General features: G+C 46.8%; 2 protein-coding genes across 2 annotated transcripts in view; one reads left to right on the forward strand and one right to left on the reverse strand.

The window, feature by feature from the left end:
• Nucleotides 1-25289, reverse strand: part of LOC149330953 (uncharacterized) — a 93438-nt gene that overhangs the window by 62730 nt on the left and 5419 nt on the right. The window lies entirely within an intron of this gene.
• Nucleotides 5728-24340, forward strand: LOC149330955 (atlastin-2-like). The gene is made up of 12 exons (XM_089560027.1): nucleotides 5728-6045; nucleotides 6105-6317; nucleotides 6399-6617; nucleotides 6667-6831; nucleotides 6886-6942; nucleotides 7000-7071; nucleotides 7131-7274; nucleotides 12273-12533; nucleotides 14004-14123; nucleotides 16874-16945; nucleotides 17053-17202; nucleotides 24206-24340. The coding sequence occupies exons 1-12, from the start codon at nucleotides 5728-5730 to the stop codon at nucleotides 24338-24340; spliced, it is 1926 nt and encodes a 641-aa protein (XP_089416153.1).

Raw genomic sequence — 25289 nt, forward strand, 5'->3', positions numbered from 1 at the left:
GTCACAAAGGATGGCTGCCTCTCGCGGCAACTGCTGTCCAAACTTGAGCACAAGAGCAGCGGCTGGCTTAAATAAAAGGGCAGGGAAGAAGATAGGGCGGTGAAATACAAATAGGAGAGATAGCGAGAAAAGATAGCGAGGGGAGTGTACACAACTTTATACAAAGGACTAAAAATCGCACTGACAAAGAAAAAGTAAAACCTGCCATGCATGGATGTTCTGGTACTGTTCCACCCCACTTGTGAGCGGTCCCAGTCGCTATATACACACAAGCAGACAAGCTGCGCGCGTCTCGTGTCCTATCACTGAGGTATCGAGCGTGCAGGGTGCGGTGCCCGATTGCCTTCTGCGCTTAGTCAATAAAATACTCTTGTTAGAGCGCTGCTACCTGACGGGTCGGAAACACTTTTTCTGGTTATATGTCGGAGTTTGGCCGTCCCGTACGCGCGCCGACTTTGGACATCTACTGCGAGGGGGAGAGGGGAAGCCGTTCCCTCCCTCGCCACTTGCTGGCTACTGACCGCGCATCTACTATCTTGCGCACGGCGTCGGCTCTTATGGGAGAGTGCAGGTGGGGATGCAGCAAAGGTCCTATGCTCTGGTGCTCAGCCGGCGGCCGTTGATGTGACGGCTTCATCTTGAGAGAGCTCAATACCGTATGGATAGAAAAAGAAAAAGGTGAGTAGAAGCGAGACGTTATATTCCTACCGATAATTACGCTCTGGGACGAGGGGTACCACAGCCGTGTTTGAATTCTGCCCTCAGCGCCCCCGAATGGTGTGATCCGTTCAGGGCAAGGTACACTCTTATTATAATCGGGTACAACTCAAGAACGGAGCGGTAGATGTTCCTCAAGCAAGGTTCTCCAGCCAATGGATTCGACGTATTGTCATGACGTCATAGTTAATCGCCCTGCACTCATGGTTTGACCTCTCAGGTTGCTGGCAGGTGCAAGAGTATTAACGGTGACGTCTTAAGGATCGTTCGATGCCATTGGCTTAGGCCGTCCTTCGAGGGCCATTTACCAGATTTGATCTTGGGTTGCATCCATGTGAAATTTCTTTTGTAGCGAAAGCTGCACTACTGTAGCTGAGACGCATTTCGCTGTAAGTCTCCGAATAACCTTGAAACGACCTTGAGATAAGGCATGGCTAGTGTTGCTATGCACATATACCTATGTGGGGTCCCCTGAGTGCACCACCTTTGACTATGAACTTTGACCTTCAATTTTGACTTTGACCTTGAACTTCATCGTTTGACCTTGACCTTAAAATTTGACATTGAATTAAAGAACAATAAAAGGTGCACCAAAGGTAAGCCATGTTTTATCATGCTCATGTAGCTTTCGCTACGTGAAACTCGGTTCGGCAGAGTCGAACCACTGAGTAACCGTTTTTCAGTTACAACTGCTGCGCATTTTTATAAACGACTGCGATAAAGTTGACAGTTATGTAATAACATTGCACACGCGCAAAACAGTCATCGGCAAAACTTTCGGACTGGCGCTTAATTGTAGGAAGAGAATTTGTTTATAAAACATTCGGCGAAACATTTTTTTTACGGCCTTTGACTTCTCGTCTTTGTCCGCTAACTCCTGAGTCGTTAGCGTGGCGTAAGCAGCAATGCAGCCACACTCGCTATGACGCACAACGGGTGCCCACAGACAACTTACTGACGTCAGACTGATGTTGTCCCCATCAGTCACGCCGACACCTTACTGTACGGCCGATGAAAATCCTACATTAATAAAACGAAGCCGAGTCCATCACCACTTTTACGTGAAGCGTTGAGTTAAACGTGTACTTCGTGTTAGCTGCACACGGTCCATCCCTATGCGAGCGGCCATTTTGCCTGTACTGCTGGGTGTAACCCATTCGGGCCGCAGGACCGCATGCAAGAGGAATTCTCTAGAGCAGGATCACCAGGCAGGCTTGGATAACGTTTTACTGGACAGAGTGTGGAGACGAGTATTCTCGGCTGCGACAGTGTACGCGCCGTTAGACCTAAAGAAATTCTCCTGTACAGCTGTCCTTTCAATGTTCTATTTTATTGCTTTTCATTTCCGCCCAAAGGCACGTCACGTTGTTGCTTATCACGTGGTTCTAGGCCATAACGGCTGGGTTAGCCGACGATTGCAATTGTGTCCTCCGGGCCAGCGTGGCAGTGGCAGCGCTCGTGGGGCTGGTGAGTGCAGTCCTGCTCGGCTATACGCGCTTGTTTGAGATATCAAGCTTCTTGAGAAGACTGTCGTGTTCACTGACCAAGCATCGCAAATACTTAAGCTTTCTTTAGAATTGAAATCGCGTGGATGTTGTTAGGGTTTATCCAAAGTTACAGTATCATTTTTTTTGCTCCTCCTACCTGAATAATTAGTGGAGATAAATAAATTAACTTTTTAAATATAGCTTGAAACGTTCCGTGGTCAAGAGGAAAGTAGTGGAGCTCCAAAAATATTGTCCAACCCAGGCACTTCCAACGAGGTAGACTTAGTGTGGCCGTTTTTATTCGGGAAAAACGAAAGCCCGCAGAGTTTTAAAAATACCACGTGACAGCGCTCTCCATGCGCTCGAATGCGCCACGATTGCAGCGCTCTAATCCGTGCTTTGTAAAAAACATCACTCGCTTCGCGCCTTTCGTGCTGCCTAAGACAGGGCTTGGCGTTGTCCTTGGTTTCAAGATAGGCGCCAGTGGGTTCGGGCGGCAGTTAGAAGAAAGCGCGGCTCCAGTTTTTCAGCGTAATTCATGCGACGTTATCAAACTTGTTATATGCGTCTTTGCTTGTTGGGGTCTTGCTCCCAAATTCGTACTTATGAGATTGTCATCGTTCCTCCGCACGCATTCTGCCAACGTGCGAGCGCAATTATCGCCGCAGAAACGGGAGCCGCGCCTTCTTTCAACTGCCGCCCGAACCCACTGGCGCTTATCTTGGAACCAAGCACAACGCGAAGCTCTGTCTTGGTTTTTTACAAAGCACGGATGAGAGCGCTGTAATCGTGGCGCATTCGGGCGCACCGAGCGCGCTGTAACATGGTATCTTTAAAACTCCGCGGGCTTTCGTTTTTCCCGAATAAAAACGGCCACGCTAAGTCTGTCTCGTTGCAAGTGCCTGGGTTGGACAGTATTTGTGGAGCTCCACGACTTTCCTATTGGCGCCCGAATGTTTCAAGCTATATTTAAAAGTTAATTTATTTATCTCGACTAAATATTCAATCAGAAGGAGCAAAAAATGGTGCTGTAAATTTAGATTCCAACTAACAGCATCTACACGATTCCAATTAAAGCTCAGGTATTTTTAAAATCTTGTTCCAAGTTACCTGAGACGCCTTGTATATATTAGCGAAGCCAATAGCAAACCGATTATTCTTTCGGTTAACCTCCCTGCCTTTCCTCTTCTATATCCTCCTCCTCCTCCTCCAACAGCGACAGAAACCAAGGAGTAAAGGGGAATCTTTCTATATTTATTTATTTTTTGTGCTGTTGGTCAATGAAGAATATTACTGAATACCTTTTCCCTTAAATATAATTGGTTAGAAAAGCAGCAAAAAAACAACCACATGCCGCCGGTGGGAACCGAACCCACGAACTCCGAACTACGCGTCCGGTGCTCTACCAACCGGTTCCCACCGGCGTCATGTGGATGTTTTTTGGAGAGGAGGAATAACCGCGAACTTGACAGGACTGAAGAGCGAGAAGAGGACAGGACGAGCGGGATGTTTTTTCTTCTGCTTTTCTAACCAATTATCTAAGCGAAAACGTATTCAGACTATTCTTTATTGATCAACACCACAAAATTAATTATAAAAAATTCCCCTGTGTTCTATGGTTTCTGTGGCTGTTGGCTTCTCTAATATGTATAACGAGCCCCTCATTCCCCTTCCCAATATATATATATATATATTTCCGGAGCCCTCCACTACGGCATCCCTCATAGCCTGAGTCTCTTTGGGACGTTAAACCCCATAAGCCAAACCAACCATATATATATATATATATATATATATATATATATATATATAGCCACTGCCGTTGCCTTCCTACTTTTATTTTATTTTTCAATGTTACTTTTGCATCCTTTATTTTTATGTTTTTATGTATAAATTTTTTTCTCCCTTTCCTTGCCTTCGCAACCCTCCCCCTCTTCCCCCTAAATGGATTGGAGCACTCTAGTCTTATGCTGACTTTGGGTCTCTTTCCTCTAACGAAGAGAGAGTGGTTTCACCTGTCCCTTTGCGTATGGTGCCTAGAAAGTGAGAAATTATGTTCATTCGTATGTATACCGTGAGGAAGGACGGTCCTCCCTTCGAAACTGTTGGTATTAAATGAAGATAATCGCAAAGTTGTGACCCCTTCTTCTACAAGTCTACCTGGCGCATTGAACGATGAGTCCTGTTGCAACTACATACACATACATACACATACATACATACACACACACATACATACACACATACACACATACATACACACGCACACACACATACACACACGCACACACACACACATACATAAACACACACACATACACACATACGGTTTGGTTTGGTTTATGGGGTTTAACGTCCCAAAGTGACTAAGGAACGGGCCTCTAGAATTTCTCCTCCAAAGAAATTCTAGCTGCCGCGGCCGGGATCGAACCCGCGTCTTTTGGGTCAGCAGCCGAGCACCATAACCGCTGAGCCACCGCGGCGGCACATACATGCATGCACACATACATACATACATGCACGCATATATACATGCACGCATACATGCATGCATGCATGCATACATGCATGCATGCATGCATACATGCATGCATGCATACATGCATGCATGCATACATGCATGCATGCATACATGCATGCATGCATACATGCATGCATGACTACATGACTACATGACTACATGCATACATGCATACATGCATACATGCATACATGCATACATGCATACATGCATACATGCATACATGAATACATGCATACATGCATACATGCATACATACATGGTGTCCCAGCTCACTTGGACCAAGATTTCAAACAAAACTAAGCGTTCTTCTGAAGTGAAATTGCGTGGATGTTGTTCTTGGGCGAAGCTCTGTCTTGGGCATTACGAAAGGCGCGAAGCGAGTGACGCTTTTTAAAAAGCACGGATCAGGGCGCTGGAATCGCGGCGCATCCGGGCGCACTGAGCGGGCTGTCACGTAGTATTTTCTTCCACTCCGCGGTCTTTCGTTTTTTTTCGAATAAGAAAGGCCACGCTAAGTCTATCACGTTTGAAGTACCTGGGTTGGACAATATTTGTGGAGCTCCACAACTTTCCTAATGACGCCTGAACGTTTCAAGCTATATTTAAAAAGTTAATTTTTTTTTATCTCGACTAATTATTCAAATAGGAGGACCGAAAAAATAGTAGTGGAACTTTAGATAAACCCTAAAAACATCCACGCGATTTCAGTTCTGAAAAACGCTTAGTGTTTTTATAAATCTTGGACCAAGTTAGCTGGGACACCCTGTATATACGGCATGGTGACAATGACGTAAATTAGTTTGTTTGCTGCCAATTATCGGAGAGGCTCAATAAAGCTATCGCGTTCTAATTTTAAAGGCGAAGCTTGAGCATCCTCCAAGTTTTTGCTTCCACTCCTATAAAAGCCCTATATAGGGCTAGCAGAATAAATGAACAGAAAATGAAAAATGTAAGGTAAGTACTTAGCGACCATTCTCCTGCTGTGCGCGCAGGGTCACGATGATGGGCGAAGAAAGCAGTGGCCACGAGGTGCAGATCCTCCGAGTTCGAGACCACTGCATTCAGCTTGATGAGGACGCGTTGAAGAAAGTCCTGTTGGCTGACCGCATCAAGGACAAGCACGTGGCAGTGATCTCATTGGCTGGTGGATTCCGCAAAGGCAAGTCCTTCATGCTAAACTTCTTCCTTCGTTTCCTGCATAATTTAGGCAGCCCTGTATGGCTCAGAGGCGAGCACGACCCGCTTCGGGGTTTCGCGTGGCGTGGCGGCTGTGATCGCCACACTACGGGCATCCTGATCTGGAGTGAAGTTTTTCTGGTAAGGCGACTACAGCAGTAACTGTGGCATGTGCTGGATCGTGGTCTATGCATTTGTAGATCCCGACGCCGGAACACGGAGAGCTCGCTGTGCTGCTGATGGACACTCAGGGGATGCATGATGACCAGTCCACTGTCAAAGAGTCTGCTGCCATCTTCGCCTTGAGCACTATTCTAAGCTCTGTGCTCGTCTATAACGTCTCCCAAAACATTCAAGAGGACGACCTGCAGCATTTGGAACTTTTCACTTACTACGGCCGGCTGGCGGACCAAGTAAGCACAGGTCCACAGCAGACCATACTTGCTTTCGAACGCTGCCTGTTTCACTCCGCTTCTCCGGTTCTATCCCTACAGAGCATGTTTGGGAAGCCTTTCCAAAAACTGCTCTTTCTTGTGCGAGACTGGTATCATACTGGCGACGCGGAATATGGCGCTGAAGGCGGCCGCAAGTTCCTTGAGCAACGTCTCGAGGTCAAGAAAAACCAGCATCCTCAGCTGCAACAGATCCGAAAGCACATCAATTCCATTTTCACCGAGACTGACTGCTTCCTCATGCCGCACCCAGGATTAAAGGTACGCTGTGACCTTCCAAGTGACAACTAAAACGTAATGTTCCACGCAGGTGGCAAAAGGAAAATCACTCGATGGCCGTCTGTCAGACATCGAAGAGGACTTCAAGGAGCAACTGCGGCATCTGGTTCCTTCAGTTCTTTCCCCAGAGAATCTGATTCCTAAAAAAATCAACGAACAGAAGGTCACCTGCCAGCAATTCATCACCTACATGACGGTAGGCCAAGAGTCTTCTTATTAGTATGTCTCTATATTGGCTATATGTTTGCAGACGTACCTCCACAAGTTCAAAGGAGACGCTCTTCCAGAGCCTAAAACTGTATTTCAGGTTGGATAATCCCTCGGTTCTTTGGGCAGAAAGGTGTACAAACATTCCGTTTTCCAGGCCACTGCTGAGGGAAACCGCCTGGCAGCTGTGTTCAAGGCTTTGGAGCAATACACTACCAACATGAGCAAGGTAAATTCTTGAAGATGGGGTTATCTATTTCCATGTTGAGCAGGCATTTGCGATCGCAGCGTTGCGGTGGACAGAAGATGAGCAGGAAGAAGCTCGATAATATCCACAACCAAGAGCAAGCACGCGCCAAGGACACATTCCACAACACTCGCAAGATGGGCGGAGAAGAATTTTCACAGTGCTATATGCAGAAACTCTCACAGGCAGGTTGTGTTTCACTGTACTTTTTACACGCATAGGCGAGTGTATACGCTTAATATTACACCTTTGCGCTGGCTGCAATTGCGGTCCCCTGCAGTTTTGAGGCATGGAGTAACGCAAGGAGAAAGAAGTTTTGTCTATGAGATTTTGAGGTCATGGTATTCAAAACAAGCCACGTAATAAGGTATACAGCATATTAAATCTTGGCAGCTATACAGAAGCAGAATTGTTTTACCATTTCCGTCAAGCGTTCCGCGGGAAAAGTCAGACTAAAACAATTAGTGTGGACAGAAGATGCTTGAATCAACGCGCAGTGACGATGCTGTGATTTGTAGTTAGAACGAAAAAAACTATTGCCACGTATCATTGTAGTGTCCGTTCGCTTGCGGATGATAGGCAGTTGTCCTCCGATGGCTTGTCTGACTAGATTAAAAAGGCTTGCGTCAGCTCCGCTGTAAACGTTGTTCCTCTGTTTGTGATGAGCTCTTCGGGGGCGGCGTGTCGCAGGATAATTCGTCCGACAAAAAATTTTGTGACTTCTGTTGCGGTACCATTAGGCAACGCTTTTGCTTCGGCGTAGCGGGTAATGTAGTAGGCTTCCACGATGATCCACTTGTTACCTAATGATGAAGTCGGAAAGGGCCGAGGAGGTCCATTCCTATTTGCTGAGAGGGCTTAGTTGGAGGTGGTATTGGGTTCAGGAGTCCGGCTGGTCTAATAGGAGGCGTTTTTGCGTCGCTGACACTCACGGCACGTTTTCACGTAATGGGAAACATTGGCAGCTAGCCGCTGCCAATAGTACTTTTCCTGGAAGCGGTGCAACGTGCGAGCAATTCCGAGGTGTCCTGCAGTCGGCTCATTATGACATGCCTGCATAATTTCTTGCCTGAGATTTTTGGGCACGACAAGAAGATACACTGTCTTGTTGGGCGCGAAGTTCTTCAGGAGAACATTATTGTGAAAGACGAAGGGAGACAGTTGGCGCTTGAACCCTCAGGGAGCCGATGCGCTCTTGCCTTTCAGATAATCAACTAGGCTTTGCAACTCAGGATCCGAGCGCTGCTGCAGCGCGAAACTGCTGGCGCTTACCGGTCCTAAGAAAGCGTCGTCGTCTTCCTCTTCGGGTGCTGCGTCGATGGGGGCTCGCGACAAGCAGTCTGCGTCGGAATGCTTGCGGCCAGATTTGTAGACTACAGTTATGTCGAATTCTTGAAGGCGCAGGCTCCAACGAGGAAGGCGGCCGGAGGGACCTTTCAAATCGGCTAGCCAGCACAGAGCCTGGTGATCGCTCACAACCTTGAATGGTCGTCCGTACAGGTTGGGGTGAATTTAGACGTGGGCCAAATAGTGGCGAGACATTCTTTCTCGGTGGTCGAATAGTTGGCTTCAGCTTTCGACAGTGAACGGCTAGCGTATGCGATCACTTTCTCCTGTCTACCATTTTTCTGAACGAGGACCGCTCCTAAGCCCCCCCTGCTTGCATCGGTATGAATGTCAGTTTCGGCGTTTTCATCGAAGTGGCCGAGCACAGGAGGGAACTGTAAGCGGCGCTTCAGCTCTTTGAACGCTTCCACTTGCGGCGTTTCTCATTTAAAAGGCACGTCAGCCTTAGTAAGCTGGGCCAAAGTTCAGCGACGCAAGAAAAGTTCTTGACGAATCGCCGGTAACAAGCGCACAATGCAAAGAATCTGCGTATAGCTTTCTTGTCATTATGCCGTGAAAACTCTGCTATCGCAATCGTCTTCTGAGGGTATGGGGGAACTCCGTCCTTGCTTACGACGTGACCAGGGAACAGCAGCCCCTCGTAGGCGAAGTGGCGCTTCTATGGTTTCAGAGTTAGGTCTGAAGACTTGATTGTTTACAACACTAACCGAAGCCTTCTGAGGTGGTCCTCAAAGCTTGAGGGGAAGACAACAACGTCATCTAAGTAAACTAGACAAATCTGCCACTTCAAGCCTGCGAGCACCGCATCCATTACTCGCTGGAACCTCGCTGGGGCAGAGCAGAGGCCTAACGGCATCACCTTGAACTCGATGAGTCCGTCTGGTGTGATGAACGCAATCTTCTCGCGATCTCTTTCGTCGACTTCAATTTGCCACTTGCTGCTCCTCAGGTCCATCGATTGGAAGTACTTAGCGTTGCAAAGCCGATCCAATGTGTCGTCGATGCGGGGGAGGGGGTAGACATCCTTCTTAGTAATGCTGTTCAGGCGGCGGCAATCGACGCAAAAGCGAAGGGTGCCGTCTTTCTTTTTCACTAGGACGACTGGCGCAGCCCAGGGGCTCCTTGATGGCTGGGTGACGTCGTCACGAAGCATTTCCTCAACTTGTTTGCGGATAGCTTGGCGTTCTAGCGGCGATACGCGGTAGGGGCTCTACCGCTGTGGTCGGGCGTGTTCGTATGTGACAATGCGATGCTTGGCAAGCCGGGTTCGTCGCACATTTGATGCTGATGAGAAGCAATCGCTACACCTTTGAAGAAGACTGCGTATTGGCTCTTGTCTGCTCCGTGGTAATGCTGGGTTGATATCAAACGTGGGTTGTTGGCCTCGGTCAGATGGTTCTGCGTGTTGTTCGGGGAGGGCAAATATGTCTCTGATGTCTGCCAGCTCATCGAGAAAAGCAACCGTCGTATCTTTGTTTAGATGCCGGTATTCTTCGGTGATGATGGTTAGCAGCACCTAGGCTTGGCCATTTCTGATTTGGGCGACTCCCTTTGCGACGCCTAGTCCTCGATCCAGAAGTAACTTGGTGTTCCCCTCGACGATGCCATCGGCATTTTCGATGACTACAGTGCCTATGCAGGCGACGACATTCGATCGGGACGGCACGCTCAATGCTTCGTCGAGGACGTTTAAAGCAACGTGATGAGTCGCGTTCGTCGCAGCAGGTATGGCTTTGTCCGTGGAAAGCCCATCGACTTAGATCGAAGGTCGATGATCGCCAGATGTTCATTCAGGAAGTCCATTCCCAAAATCAGGTCTCGCGAGCATTACTGTGGGACCAGAAAGGTTGTAGCATAAGTTTGCCCATTTACTGTAACTCTCGTTGTGCTGCGTCCTGACGGCGTAATAAGGTTACCACCTGCGGTGGGGATCAGCGGGCTATCCCAAGTGGTTGTTACTTTCCTGAGTTGGACAGCGAGTGGCCCACTCATGACGGAGTAGTCAGCTCCCGTGTCGAACAAGGCAGTAACCGCGTGACCGCCGACCGTAACTTCAAGGACACTTGCTCGCGTTCTCCTATTGCACGTTGTCTTCGGTGTAAAAGCTTCAAGTCTCACCACGTTGTCGTCGTCGTCGCTGTTGTCGTCGTAGTTGAGGCATGGTCTTCAGTTTTCATCGATGTAGGATCTTTGTTCTTGTGCTTAGAAGCAACCTCACCTCCAGAGGCTGCTTTATTCAGTTTAACCTTAGGAGTCTGTGGCAGCGTCCACGCACGGCGTAATCTCGGCTAGGTGATACAAATCGCGGTGACGATGGCGACGGGGAACGTGATAGGCGGCTCGGCGATGAGCATTCTTTCCGACGCAAAAACTCAATTTCGGCTGGTCGCTGGCCGGGTCGGGGTCGTGGGGCGTCGTAAGAGAACCCTCGGATGCCCATTCTTCTGTATGGGCAGTACTGGAGGATGTGACCGACTTAGCCACAGTGGAAGCATAGTGGGCGGCGCTGGTCGGGAGATATCCACTCCTCGCATTTGCTCGGCCGTGTGCGAAGCTCGTGGGATGGGCGTGTTGGGGTGAGAGGGCGGCGGTCCAGCGCAGCTGGCTGAGGACTATAGGGGTTTTTGTCCCGTCGTCGAGGTGCAGGACGGCGCACTGCTGCGGCGTAAGTCATGGCTGGGAGCTGCAGAGGCTGTGTGGTTGTCGGCGTCAAACCCAAGGCCTGTTGAACCTCGTCCCGGATGACGTCAATGAGCGATGTAAGCTGCGGCTGCGTTCCCGTTGGCAGCAATCGTCGGAGCTCTTCTCGCACAACTTCACAACTTCAAGCAATGGAGGCTATGAGATGTTCGCTGGCAATTTGAGCAAACTTCAGGCGAAGTTCCCTGCTTTAAGTATGGCAAGAAGTGTGAGTAGTGGGGTTGACAGCGCTTTCTGGATGCTCAGACTTCCGTGTTTTGAATTCGGTATCATGTTAACTAGGTGGCGGATTCGAAGCGATTTATGCAGCTCATGCATCATTAGTATTTGGTCTGATAAAAAAATGGACGCTGTGCACTTTTTGGTAGGATGATTCCATGATGTCAGCTTAGTGTCAATCATTTCGGCCGGGATCGAACCAGCATCCTTCGGGTCAGCAGCCGAGCATCACAACCACTCAGCCACCGCGGTGGCTTATGATGCATACCTGTGAGAGATCAAATCTGTCATTCTGAAAATATTTGAAATTCTAGAGGCCCGTGTGCTGTGCGATGTCAGTGGACGTTAAAGAACGCCAGGTGGTCGAAATTTCCAGAGCCCTTCTCTACGGCGTCCCTCATAGCCTGAGTTGCTTTGGGGCGTTAAACCCAAGAAACCAAACGAAACCAAATATTTGTTTAAACAGTTCGACAGGTGCTTACCTCTGACTCAACCCCCCTCACAAAAATTATTAGGAAGAGAAAAAGAAAACGTTAACAAGCCATGCCTACTGACTGCTAATATTCAGCGAATTAATTCGCACACGCTGGCTTTCGGGCCTTTACAATAATGACATTCGAGATTCTGTTGCTGCTCGCTTCTTGCACCTCGCTTTAACTTCAGTCCGCCTTGCTACGTCTGAATTAACAATGTAGAAAATTTACTTGCAGTTGAAGCCTCCTATATTTCTATATTTCCGCGAGTAGCATGGTCATACCTGCGTTTTATTTATCTTTATACGAAATAGATGACGTGCCACTATGAACAGTGCAGCACTCTCCGCGTGTGTACTCTCCTTGTTCCCTTCTAAATGTGGCTCCTTTTGCCTTTTCCGAAAACATTCGTCTTGTGTGTGTGCCGCGTTGATGGCTACGCAGGAGATTGACAGGTGGTATGCGTGCTTCGCCAGCGGAAGAACGAAGACCCAAACACCCACAGGTGGTCTGGAGACCACCGCCGTCAAGTTCGTGGAGGGAGTCGCAACCACTGGCTTAACCGGTGCAGCGGCTGGCTTCTTTTTGGCCGGGCTGCCTGTCCATGGTGCAGTGTTCGTAGTGCTAGCCGGTATCTCTGCCAGCGTCCTCCTCGGGACTTTCATCTACGGCTGCTGTGTGAGCGACTACAGCACGGACAGCTACGTGAGTAGCGCTTGCATCGCCATGAATCTCTTTAACCATCACTGTTTTTTCACCGCTTGGGAGCCGGGCTCTTAATGTACAGTCTTTGTCAAAAGTAACCAGGCTGCACGTTTTTCCTCTCAGTCGTATATTAAAGCTACTATGCCAGCCCTCAAGTTCTAAATCTCTGTATTGTAGGAAGAACCCCTGTTCTGACCTTCAAAGAACTTTTTGATCTTTAGGGAAGTGAGGGTTCTGTCATACGAATGAGAAGCAAACCATGGAGCCTGGATACTTTTGACAATGACTGCACATGCTGAATCACTGTAAAGAGTTATTGCGAGGGCTGCAAGTTGAAAGTAAAGTGATATTATGCGCGTCCATTATGTACTCTCTCCTCCTCAGCCCCCAATTTCACCTCCCTCCCTGATTTTTCTTTTTTAACCTCTAGTATGCTTGCACTAGCTGTTAGCCGCAATTATTTACGAAGGGGTCGCTCATTTACACCGCTCAGTCTCAAAGAATGTCAGAAAACTCCGCATGCCGCTGTCGAGCCTGTGCCTTAATTGTACGGGTCTCTCATGATTCATCTAGACTCACATGACAGAATGGCAAGATGATGTTGGCGCTGATGACCTCAGGCTTAAAGGCACATACCTACGGCGGGGGATTGGCCAGGGTGCATAGCGGATACACTGTGGCTTATCCCCCACCGTGGGTATGTGCCTTTAAGCCTGAGGTCATCGCTGCGGACTGGCGATTATTGTTGCTATCAGCTTCTTCTTCTTCATCACCTGCGATATTTATTAACCTAGAAAAGTCCTGTCAAGGAAAGTGCGCGTGGGAGGGAACCGGCCGGGGGGGGGGGGGGGGGGGGAGGAAGTTAATTTGTCGTACGTAACGTACTTTTATTTCAGCTTCGCAGTTTTATCGTAATTACCGTGCTCCAAAAGAGAGCAGAATAGGGTCAGTTTGTCCGTCACTAATTCAGCGAATGGAGTATTGCTTATTCACTATTTTTTAATCTTTCAGTTCTATTTTTTTTAGCTGAATTCTTTTTGTATCTCACTGGTTTGTTGCTAGCATCTCACTCAGAGTAAGTGCTTTACAGATTTACCACCAACTGCACTCCAGCAGTTGCGTTTACTGGTAAAGAGAGTGTTTCCTTCTTGTTGAGAGCTGCCTCAAATTTCATCCCGTCCCATGTTGTCCTTAAGAAATTCTTGCCAGTTTCGTTTACTTCTTTGCGAGAAAAAAAATGAAGGGACGCTTTCCACACTTCAGTGAGAACCAGTGGCTGGCAGCACAGTAACTGTGCTTCGGCGCACCAAGCAATCTTTTTACATGAAGTATCTTTGTCAAGATCTGTTAATCAGGTCTTGATGCCTTCTGTTCTGATAAGCATTTCAGCGCGTGATATTTTTGGCGCGCAAGTTAGTTGCCACTACTCCTTGCACTGCACATTCGTAAGTTACGTATGTTGCCTTGCAGGAGAGCGAAGGAAACGCTGACAAAGCGTGCTCCAAGGAGGCTATTGGCAAAGGCTGTTATTTTCAGAACAACACGTTGGACACAGATCTTCTCGGGGGAAACTTCAAAGGAACATCAAAGGCAGGTGTTCTCACTCGGTAGTCGTTTCAAAGCACGGACACTGGGATAGGTCACAAGTGGCGCACTTCATGAACTGCGACTGAGCAGCTGTTTCAGCAATTGAACCCAGCTTACATGGAACCTAACTTTTTCTTGCTCAAGGCAAATAATTAAAAATGAGAACTGATTCTAAAATTTCAAATAGCAACAGATCTTCCCCGTCGGCCGCATTTAATCTGATCATTCACTTTTAGGCACGGTATCTGAAATGAATGAGCCGACAGAATGGTTCGCTGCGCTGCCGCTTAACTGGTCTGGACAAGGCGGATGCATTTAAAAGAACACGTCCACATCTGGGCGACATTGCGAAGCAGTGTGATTTACAACTTAACGTCAACTTAAGGCTAGCGCAGCGAGCTATGGAAAGAAAAAAAATATTAAGTGTAACGTTAAGAGACAGGAAGAGGGCGAAGTTGGTGACGGAACAAACACCGGTCAGTGACATCCTAGTCAAAGCCAAGACGAAGAATTGGGCTTGGATAGGGCGTGCAATGCGAAGGCAAGATAACCGGTGGTCCTTAAGGGCAACAGGCTGAATTCCAAGCGAAGGCAAGCGTAGCAGGGGGCGTCAGACACTTAGGTGGGCGGATGAGCGGATGCGACTAAGAATTTTAAGAGATTAAGAAGAAGTAATTTAGAATTAATTTTATTCTCTTGCCTCTTCCGGTTTTGATCTCAAAAGCCGAGCAATGGTTGTGATGTTAAAGGTCATTATTAGAGGCCGGATTTTTAGGCACTAAAAAGCACGTTTTAGGCGCCGTAAATAGGCGGCTAAAATTGCAATTTAGGCACCTAACGGAGAAAAATAGGCACTATAAACTTTATCAAAATTGCACACAGTTCCGAAGTTCAGCGCGCAATATCTGCCGTAAAATAAAACAAAAACACAGCAGGAATGATTTGGGACATTAAACAAGGTGCGAACATTAGAAGCCGTTTTTTCTAAGGCTTTCGCGCAACTTTTCGTGCAATACACATGCTTCAGCAGAGCAAAAGGGACGGTCACCAACCCTTTTTAAACACTTTGGTATACCTCGAAACAAACAGTTCGCTTGTCGTGTACAAAAGTAGAAGCAATGAACACCTTAACAGGAGGCCATGCATTTAGAAACTGATAGAAACATTGTCAATTCAAAGCATCTGACAAATGAGTTCAGTCTTTGCTCACAAAGGAATTGAACTTATTTATGACAGGCATACACTATGCTTCAACATTAATAAATATGTTGTCATTTGTGTAAACAGTGTTTTATAGTTTGTGGCTTCACGTGTCTGGAGCCACACGACTATCAAATGGTGCTTGCCATTAGAAGGGTCTGGAAACCATAAATACGAGATGCTAGAAAATGTTACACAGAGTGCTGCTTGATGCGGAATATGCCGAAAAGAATCATAGTTCTGCACGGGTTACGTACATCCACGAGGATCCATGGTAAAATAAATATCATCCAACTAGAAATCACTGTTAAAGCTATGGAGCAGTAGCAGACAAGAACCATCTGGGGCACAAGGAACGAAAATAAGGCAGGTTACCCAGGTGGAAATTTTAATCAGTTAAACTGTTTCCAGCAGGTTTATGGAACATTTTACAGTTGGTTTCAATTGGAACCAGGTAGAATTATTTGGACGAACCTATAACTTACTCCGTATACTTTCCGAAATGTGGTGCCGTCTGATCAACTACCACTTTAACAGCCAACGTCATCAACAAGCTGCCACGATAAAATGGCAGAAAATAGGAAAAAGGTTCATTATCTGAGATAGAAATGGTAATAGCGCTGCAATAAGACGTACACAAGAAAGACTGACACAGGACAGCGCATGTCCTGTGTCAGTCTTTCTTGTGTACGTCTTATTGCAGAGCTATTACCATTTCCGTCTCAAAGGAAAAAGGTTGCTTCGATATTTTTGGCTGACGTGATTGGTATTGTGTACACAGTCGGCGTAGGTGCAGAGTTCACCACAGCCAACTGACGAGGTCATGTAATGTTGCCACGTGTGTGGTCTACTCAAAACCGAAAGGGATTCGAAAGCAAACAGAATGTGAAAGCAAAATCACAGCGTATTTCAGGCCCCTTTTCTGTAAAATAGGGTATATTTAGGCACCGACGTCGGAAATAGGCTTTTATAGGCACTGACACCCAAAATAGGCATTTATAGGCACTATAAAAAGAGTATTAAACATATCGTCAACACCTAATTCGTGCTCATATGTAAAAATGGTGCGCCTACGAAGAGTTGACAAAAATAGGCATTTGCCTAAAATCCGGTCTCTAGTCATTATATAAGTAATATGAGGAATTCAAAAGCGGAAATGTGAATGCTGCTCGGTCTTTTAAATCCCTACAACGCTAAACTAGCCAGCCTCAAGCGCTGGAATCGCAGCGATAACATTGCAGATTTCTCTAGTCATCACCTCTGACGTCATAACCACTGCTGAGATGCTGTAACCTAAACTGAAATAGGTCAGAGAAGGAGTTTGATTATAAATTATCTATAGCGATCGTAGGCGAATACCGTCTTGTGATCCATGTAAAGTGATGTCTTACGCGCCAGGGGAAAGAAGAAATTATGCAACCGATTTTTGTTGCGTATTCTCCTTTAAACAGTGAGAATTCGTTACTGCGAATTAGCAGTTCGAATCTTTTGCTTGCCACCTTGTCTCATCAATGCCACTCTCATTGACAGCCGGCCACCTGTTTACCTTCCAGGAGAACAAAATGGTAAACATGCTCGAAACTATGGGCAGTGCCACGGACAAATATGTGATCGAAATGGAAGAGGTAAGACGCTGCAGACCGATTTTGTAGAGGCGTTCTTGATGAGTTCGTGAGCGAACGCTATTCGGAAAGGGGGCAGAGAGGGCAGCTTTGAACGTCTGGATGCGCAGATATGCGGAACAGACAATCCTTTCGTGAAGGCGGATGAACTTCGTGACCTCCACTGCCGCCACCGCCAGACCGCGTTGACGACGTTCGCAGAAGCTTTCGAAAAGGCTGGCATCAAGCCACGGCAGCGCTCCCTGGACAGACTTGCACAGGTAGGCTGTGTCAGCATGCAGGTGAGCCTATCGACAAGTTTTAGGCAGTGTAGTGCGTTACTGCGGTGCTAGCAGTAGCCGCACCACTGGGCATATCATAGCCTTCATAATAATCCGAACCGTTACGAAGTGCACGTTATCAGTGTAATGCGTGAGGTGATTCATGGCTTATTGGGGTTTTAACGTCCCAAAGCGACTCAGACTATGAGGGACGCCGCTGTGGAGAGCTCCGGAAATTTCGACCACCTCCGGTCGAAACGTGCACTGACATCGCACCGCACACGGGCCTCTAGAATTTCGCCTCCACCCAAAATTCCACCGCGTGGCCGGGATCGAACCCACGCCTTTCGGGTCAGGAGCAGTGAGCCACCACGTCGGCTCTAATACGGAAGGAAAGATGATGTCAGACCAGAGTTACGAACGCCAACTGTGTTATTACTAACGGTTCCTACATTGTAGAAGTCTGACAAGAGTGACAGATATGTATAAAATTGTTATTGCCAAATAAGTAAAATGAGCGAATAATGATCCTTTCTCTTCTGTGTGAGAGCAATGAGACTGAGCAAAAATACCGAGACACATGCAATAAACCAAAAGCAAAATCTTAAACTCCTTTATCGCCTGCCTGTTCACATTATGAGCGTAACAATTTCAGTACTTTTTTGTCATTACGGTTAGCTTTTGCAGTGAGTTATCAATCAGCAAGCACCCCCCCCCCCCCCCCCCCCGCGTCTCTTGGGGCTGTCATGAAGAATATGGTTCACTATGTTTAATATGTTAACGAAGACAGTTCCTCCAGTAATGTAGGATATGGGTATACACCTACCAATATGAAAACATTTTGGAGAAAATTTTTTTCTCATTTTTCTCGTACCTAATACTCCATGCATGAAAGGTTAAAATCTTATAATCATTAATGAGGCATGCTATGCCGTAACGCCGGTAACTTTGTAAATGTTCAGACATTGGTGTGAGTGTGTGGCTATCTATTTAGTGCTTGTCTAACATACCTAGCGATGACAGTCTGTGTTATTTCGCATATCAAACACAGAGTGTGAAAGAAAAAAAAAAGTTCCATAATGCAGCGTTAAAAATGCTGCCTATGTCCGTAAGCCTCGCTGGATCGAGACGTACGTGTTTCGTTTTTAATACTTTTTCTTTTCGGCATCACACACTTAGGTTTTTTCTTGTGTTGGTCATAATTTGCTAGGCTAAATACTTTCATGGGATCTCAACTTTTTTATTATTTTGCTCTGGATCGGACTACTTCTACATCTGAAGAACTCAATTTCCCCGCTCTTCTGCGTCGTTTAGCAGCAGCCGCACTCTAATTGGCTTCTATGGCGAACGCGCCCGCCAGTTCTCCGTCAATCGTCAAAGTCAAATTTATTTTCAACATCAAACGTCCGCTAAAGAGGTGTGATGTTGAGGGGGGGGGGGGGGGGGCAAGCAAATAGCCTGAAAAAGGCTTGACAGGGCCTGCACCCCGTTGCAGATGGCGGAGCGACGCAGAAACCGACATGATAAGAAAAGAAAGGCAAGTACATTCTTATTTCATGTACAGGGGGGTCCACTCTAAGTGCGAACACGGCTCCGCGTGGCCGCGCTCCGCGGAGCGCCAGCGGATCCGGCGCGTTCGCGCATCGAAGCAAAGCCGCGCAGGCGCAAAGGGGCCCGGGGGAGGAGCTTCGTGGCGTCTGCTACCAGCAATGCAAGCGAGGTGCGCGCCAGCGCTGTAGCAGACGACACGAAGCTCCTCCCCCGGGCCCCTTTGCGCCTGCGCGGCTTTGCTTCGATGCGCGAACGCGCCGGATCCGCTGGCGCTCCGCGGAGCGCGGCCACGCGGAGCCGTGTTCGCACTTAGAGTGGACCACCCTGTACAACAAAAAGAAGAAACAAAGATACACCAAAGCAGGAATTACAGTGCAAGTAGCAAAGATACAAGAAAGGAGAAAAATACAAGAATACAAGGTAAAAAATACAATACAAAAAATACAATACGAGAATACAAGATACAAGAAAGACGAAAAAGACTAGTTACAAGGCAAATGATAGCTATGGAATTCTAGGAAATTGAAAAACTCGGAAAAAATACATATAGAAATAAAAAAACCACGGAAGTGTGGTAAGAAGTTTGATGGTTGGTTTATGGGGTTTAACGTCCCAAAGCGACTAAGGCTATGAGAGACGCCGTAGTGGAGGGCTCCGGAAATTTCGACCACCTGGGGTTCTTTAACGTGCACTGACATCGCACAGTACACGGGCCTCGAATTTATCCTCCAAAGAAATTCAGCCGCCGCGGCCGGGATCGAACCCGCGTCTTTCGGGCCAGCAGCCGAGCACCATAGCCACTGAGCCACCGCGGCGGCGTAAGAAGTTTGAGAGCACATTGATTACGAGTGAGCGATAGGGGCCGTAATTGGTTCGTGTATAGGGTAACTGCCACTGTTCTGTGCTTCTTGTATTATAAGCAGCGTGCCGTAATTTCTTTTCTGCAAGTTCCTTGAAATAAAAATCATTATTTATACACGCGGCGCATCTGTCGTAAACACACGGACCGGCTAAGGTCAGGCGGCGATGGCGGCCGTGGCGAGGAGGCGACGCACACGCGCAGTAGCGCGCGGCGCATCTGTGGGTCAGGCGACAGAGTCGGCGACGGCTGCGGCGAGGAGGCGATGCACATGCGCCTCTCGTGACATCACTTGGTTTTCGCACATGCGCAGAACTGGCGGCTCCCGCACACGCGAAACTCGGCTCTGATCCGCGTAGTGTAGCTTTTCGCTACAAAATCCACATGTATGTTGAATTTCACTTACCGATGATCTCAAAGCTATCATTACACAGTGTACAGTAGAGTAGGCGGGTGAGATGCTTAGAGAGGATAGCGACAAGCTGTCTCAGGAGGCGAAAAATTTGATTAAGAAACGCCAAAGCATGAAAGCCTCTCACCCCATAGAGAGAATTGAACTGGCCGAGCTATCAAAGAGAATAAATAAGCACAAGGTAACGGCATAAGAAAGTTAAGTATATAGAGAATCGAGCATGCTCTAGAGAACAGAGATAGCGTAGAAGCGGTGAAGAGAAATTAGGTATAGGCAAAATTCAGATGTATGCGTTAAAAGACAAAGAGGGCAATATCTTTAGCAATATATACAAGATAGTTGAAGTAGCCGAACAGTCTTACACAAATCTGCACAGTAGTGAATGCAATCAGGACGTTAATCAAAGAGCCAGTAGAGCACAGCAAAGGGACATCCCGCCAATAAATAAAGGACTTAGGAGTAATGCAAATGGATACAGCAGCTGGTGAGGATCAGAGAACAGCAGATCTGTTAAAAGACGGAGGGAAGGCTGTACTAGAAAAATTAGCCACCCTATATGCGCAATCACTTATCTCCTCGAGCGTACCAGAAGCTTGGACGAACACTAACATTATCTCAATTCATAAGAAAGTAGACGTCAAGGACTTGAAAAATTACAGACCGACCAACTCACTGTCCGTTGCCTACAAGGTATTTACTAAGGTAATCGCAAATAGAATAAGAACAACCTCAGACTTCTTTCTATCAACAAAATATGATCAGGCAAGCTTTCGGTACGGCTACTCGACAAATGATGATATTCACACTATAAATCATGTGATAGAGTAATGCGGAGGTTATAAACAGCCCCTATATGTAACCTTTATAGATTACTAAAAAAAATTTCACTTAGTAGAGACCTGAGCAGTCACGCAGGCATTACGGAATAAGGGGTACATGAGTCTTACGTAAAAGTACTGTAAAAATAACAGCTCCATACTCCTATATAAAGTGATCAATAAAATTGCAGTCAGGAAGAGCGTCAGGCAGGGAGACAGGAAATCGCCAATGCAACTGTTTATAAGAGGCATTCATAGGCTTGGACTGGAAACAGTTGGGGACAAGAGTTAATGGAAAACAAGTCAGTAATCTGCAATTTGCTGATTGCATTGCCTTGCTAAATCACTGTGGGGATGAACTGTAAAAAATGATCAATGAATTAAACAGGGAGAGCAGCGCTGGGGGTCCACAAAACCAAAGTAATCTTCAAGAGTCTCGCATAGGAACAGCACTTTACTATTGGTAGCGAGGTGCTGGAAATGACAAGGGAATACATCTGCTTAGGCCAGGTAGTGACCACAGGTCCGGATCACGAGAGGGAAATAATTAAAGGAATATGGGTGGGCAGAAGCGCATTTGGACGATTCTCTCCGATCATGAATGACAGTTTACCAATATCCCTCAAGAGAAAAGTATACAACAGCTGTACCTTACCAATACTCACCTATGGGACATAAACATGGAGGCTAACAAAAAGGGTTTAGCTTAAGTTAAGAACAACGCAGCGAGCTATGGAAAGGAAAATGATAGGTGCAACGTTAAGAGACCGGAAGGGGCAGATTGGCTGAGAGAACAAACGTGGGTGAATGACATTCTGGTCGAAATCAAGACGAAGAAATGGGCTTGGTCAGGGCATGTAATGCGAAGGCAAGATAACCGCTGGTCCTCAAGGGTAACGGAGTGGATTCCAAGAGGAGGCAAACGTAACAGGGGGCGGCCGAAAGTTATGGGGGCTGGTGAGATTAAGAAGTTTGCGGGGTTACGGTGGGCGCAGCTGGCAATGGACAGGGTTAATTAGGGAGGCACGGAAGATGCCTTTGTCCTGCAGTGGGTGTAGTCAGACTGATAGTGAAGATGATGCTGAATGTAATGCAGTGAAATCTGACGGCAACTTATTTGGCGGTATCGCTGCGTCAAGGACTGTTTTCTCAAATTCGTTTCATAGTCGTACGTTGTCTCCGCGGCATCTTTGAACTATTCGGAGGCCATGGGTTCAGATACCACCGGCGGCAAGTGGTTGTTTTCTTCTGATTTGTAATCAATTATCTTTTTATAGTTACCCTATTAATCTCCCACTGGTGCATATATCACATTTTTAATATCGCCTCAACAACGCAAAGTGCAGGAGTATCTGCACTTGGGCGTATCGATAATATCAGATCTTAGCTGGTCTACGGACGTTCGAAACGTCACAAAAAAAGCTACGAAAAAACTGTTGTTTCTCGAACGTACGCTGCGTCATTCTGCTCCCTGCACTAAGCAACTCTCATATGTCACCCTTATTCGTCCAGTTCTTGAATACGCTAACATAGCTTGGTTTTCGTACGTGAACAACGATGTGACCATGCTAGAAAGCAAGCAGCGCAAAGTCTTTTCGATTCATATTCAATACATACCGTCGTACCGATTCCGCAACTGAACTACTGCATCGCGCAGGCCTTCCGACGCTGACTAACCGAGGAAAGGTACACCGCTCGAAGTTTTTATTTTAACTGCTTAACAATTCCTTTAAGATTGATCCCTTAGCCTTTGTTAGTATCAACCATTCTAGAAGCACACGCCACAAACACGCTCTCACGCTTCAGGAATTCTCGTGTAAAAACAACGCCTTTCACTACTCCTTTTTTCCTCTCGCAGTGCGCGTGTGGAACTCACTTGACCCAGTAAGTGCACAACAGAGCTCGCCTGATAAGGTTGTCCAGTCTGTAGAAGAAGCGCTATTGTGGCCAAACGCGGAGTAAAACGATTTTATGATATCTGTGTCGTTATTACATTGATCACTTTGCTTTCAGTGTTCGGTGCTTCATTTCTTGCATGTATTTTATGATCCTAATTTTACAAATTGTGTAGTTACCATTTTTGTACATGTATTTTGAAACACAGTAAGTATTCTGTGTTGCCTCTTCAATTCTTAGTACATATCCTTAGACACGTTCTATAATAATGTGACCAGTCGATTGTGCCGCTCTGTCTCTGGTATAATTCTTTATTACCAATACTGTAAAATTTCTTTCTTTCTTGTACCCACCCCTGTTCCAATCCCTTTAAGGATTGACAGTATATTTAAATAAATATAGAAAAATACCTTGTACTCCTTGGTTTCGCTGACTGTTACGTTCCGACTTTTTTTATCATGACGTGCCCCTCTTTCCCTTTCCCTTGTCTGGTTGGCTCATGGTCTGGGAAATAAGTGTACACTTCCTTGACGAGCACAGAGAGGAACTCCGTTGTCCTGCCGTTTATGTCCTCTCTTAGTTGTCGTCGAGTAAGCTCTTACGTTCGCACGAGATTCAGGCGGAACTGGGTCGTAAGCCGACTAGCACCGATTTCAGACCACCCTGCTTGCATCCCGGTACTTCAATGGAAATCAAAGGCTTTAATGGAAATTTGGTTTTGTGACACTGCACGTCTCTCGCGCAAGAACCCGTTGCTAGGGCAAGATGCAAGTATTAGCTACAATCCATCTATTCTCTCTTTTGTCGCGGCAAATAAGTGGTATTAATTTTCCTTTATTGATTTCCTGACATTTGTCTTTGCCGATTCCCGATGCAACTTTTTTGTGTAGGTATGGGTAAAAGGGTGATGCCATACGGTAGAACATAGCTCTATTGCCTTACTGGGCGATTTCTTTCAAAGCGCAAAATGAGAGTGGCGCAGGCGGTTCTCTATGCATGATCTGGAAGGACGCTTTCGGAATGACGGGATGCGCCGCACTTCACATCAATGATACAGGCCAAATATGGCTCTCTGCCTGGCACTCCACTCGGCATATAAGGGCCGAAAATCGCATCGTGGACCTTCATTTGTTTTGAGGCACGCGTTTGCAACCGACGCTGAGCAACGAACTCTAACCCGGAAAGGCACGCTTTCGGCAATATTCAGTTGTGCAGATTGCGCCGACAGCAAAAGGCAGGGACGAAAGAAAGATGTCGAACTTTGAGCGCAGTCAGGGCGACTTCTATGGAGACTTTTCTTGCATACCCGAAGAAAAATCTAGCGGACTGTCTGTAAAGAACACATGGGCAGGCGATTAACTGTTATTTGAAATTTGTGGCGAGTAGAGGGCAAAGACACATGTAAATTCTTATTCATGGCGTCATTCCGAAAGCGAGAAAAACATAGAACTCAAATTGACTTTGCAGGAAATCGACGAAGCGTTCGAGAACTTCTCCGACCAGAATGCGAGCAAATTGGGCTTCTGTTACCGCCCCATGGCCAGGTTGCGTGCCATGTTCAGAAAGTGGTCGACACCCTACTGCCACCTCAAAGCAAGCTAAGGCATCGTTGCGAAGACTTGGCCAGCCGAGTGTGTGGATCCTGGATGCTGAACGGTTCTGTGGTCACATCAGCCTAATAGTGCGGCTGAAGTGCCGCAGCTGATCACCTCTGAACCTCGGAATTTTGCGTTACTGCTGCCCCCTGGTCACACATATTTCACTTTTTCATCTATCAGATTAGTACACCTGTGAAAAAAAAAAGATCAGGAAGCACGTCACATATTGTTACAGTATGTAGGTGCAAGATATTGTTACGGTACGCAGTTGCAAGACGACGAGTACTTATTTCTGGCGCAGCCCACGTTGCAGCTATAGTTCTGGTGCAGCTGGTTCTGAAATGTTGCTGACTCCGTGCTTTCGCAAGTGCTTCGCACAATTAGTGTTTTGGTGGAGGTACTAGGAGCGCCATCTCATCAAACGCTGGATCTTCGCAATGATTGCTGAGTAGTTACGCTTTTTTGTTTATGTGCAACTTACATATTATTTAAACGCTCGTCAGGAATTGACCGCTTGAGTGAAAATATTGTTGCAGTAAATGATTAAAAAGAATTTCTCCTTTTTTATGTGGATTTCCTTACTTGTCAGCGCGCCTTGAGTTTGGCGCGGGCGGGAATTCTTTAAAGGGGCAAGGCACGAAACTTTTGGTTGTGTTTTTTTTTGTGTGTGTAATCATGTGCAAGTCTTCAGTATACGCAGATCACCACGTGGTATTCGCCTATGGCAACTAAATAATTTATTTCGAATTGAATTTTTCCTCACACGCCCTTCGGTTTCAACAGCCGAGTGATGTAGGTTACGTCAAAGGTCAACATGGGTAACGTAGTGCGAGAAAAAAAAACAGCGTTAGAAGCGCTGCTTCACCGTTTTAATTCACTAGAACGCTTAAAGCCGATTTCCCGGAAGAGCCGAAATCACAACGATCGTAGATGAAGCGCTTATATTGCTTTGC

This window comes from Amblyomma mixtum, chromosome 9 (genome assembly GCF_055824585.1).
Source record: "Amblyomma mixtum isolate Tamu chromosome 9, ASM5582458v1, whole genome shotgun sequence".
Classification (NCBI taxonomy): Eukaryota; Metazoa; Arthropoda; class Arachnida; order Ixodida; family Ixodidae; genus Amblyomma; species Amblyomma mixtum.

Excerpts from the sequence above, each read along its gene's own strand:
- LOC149330955 (XM_089560027.1), top strand. The coding sequence starts at position 5,728 with ATGATGGGCGAAGAAAGCAGTGGCCACGAGGTGCAGATCCTCCGAGTT. Across the intron at positions 6,618-6,666 it reads TGCCGCACCCAGGATTAAAG|GTGGCAAAAGGAAAATCACT; the intron begins GTACGCTGTGAC and ends TGTTCCACGCAG. Across the intron at positions 16,946-17,052 it reads ATGTGATCGAAATGGAAGAG|ATATGCGGAACAGACAATCC; the intron begins GTAAGACGCTGC and ends CTGGATGCGCAG.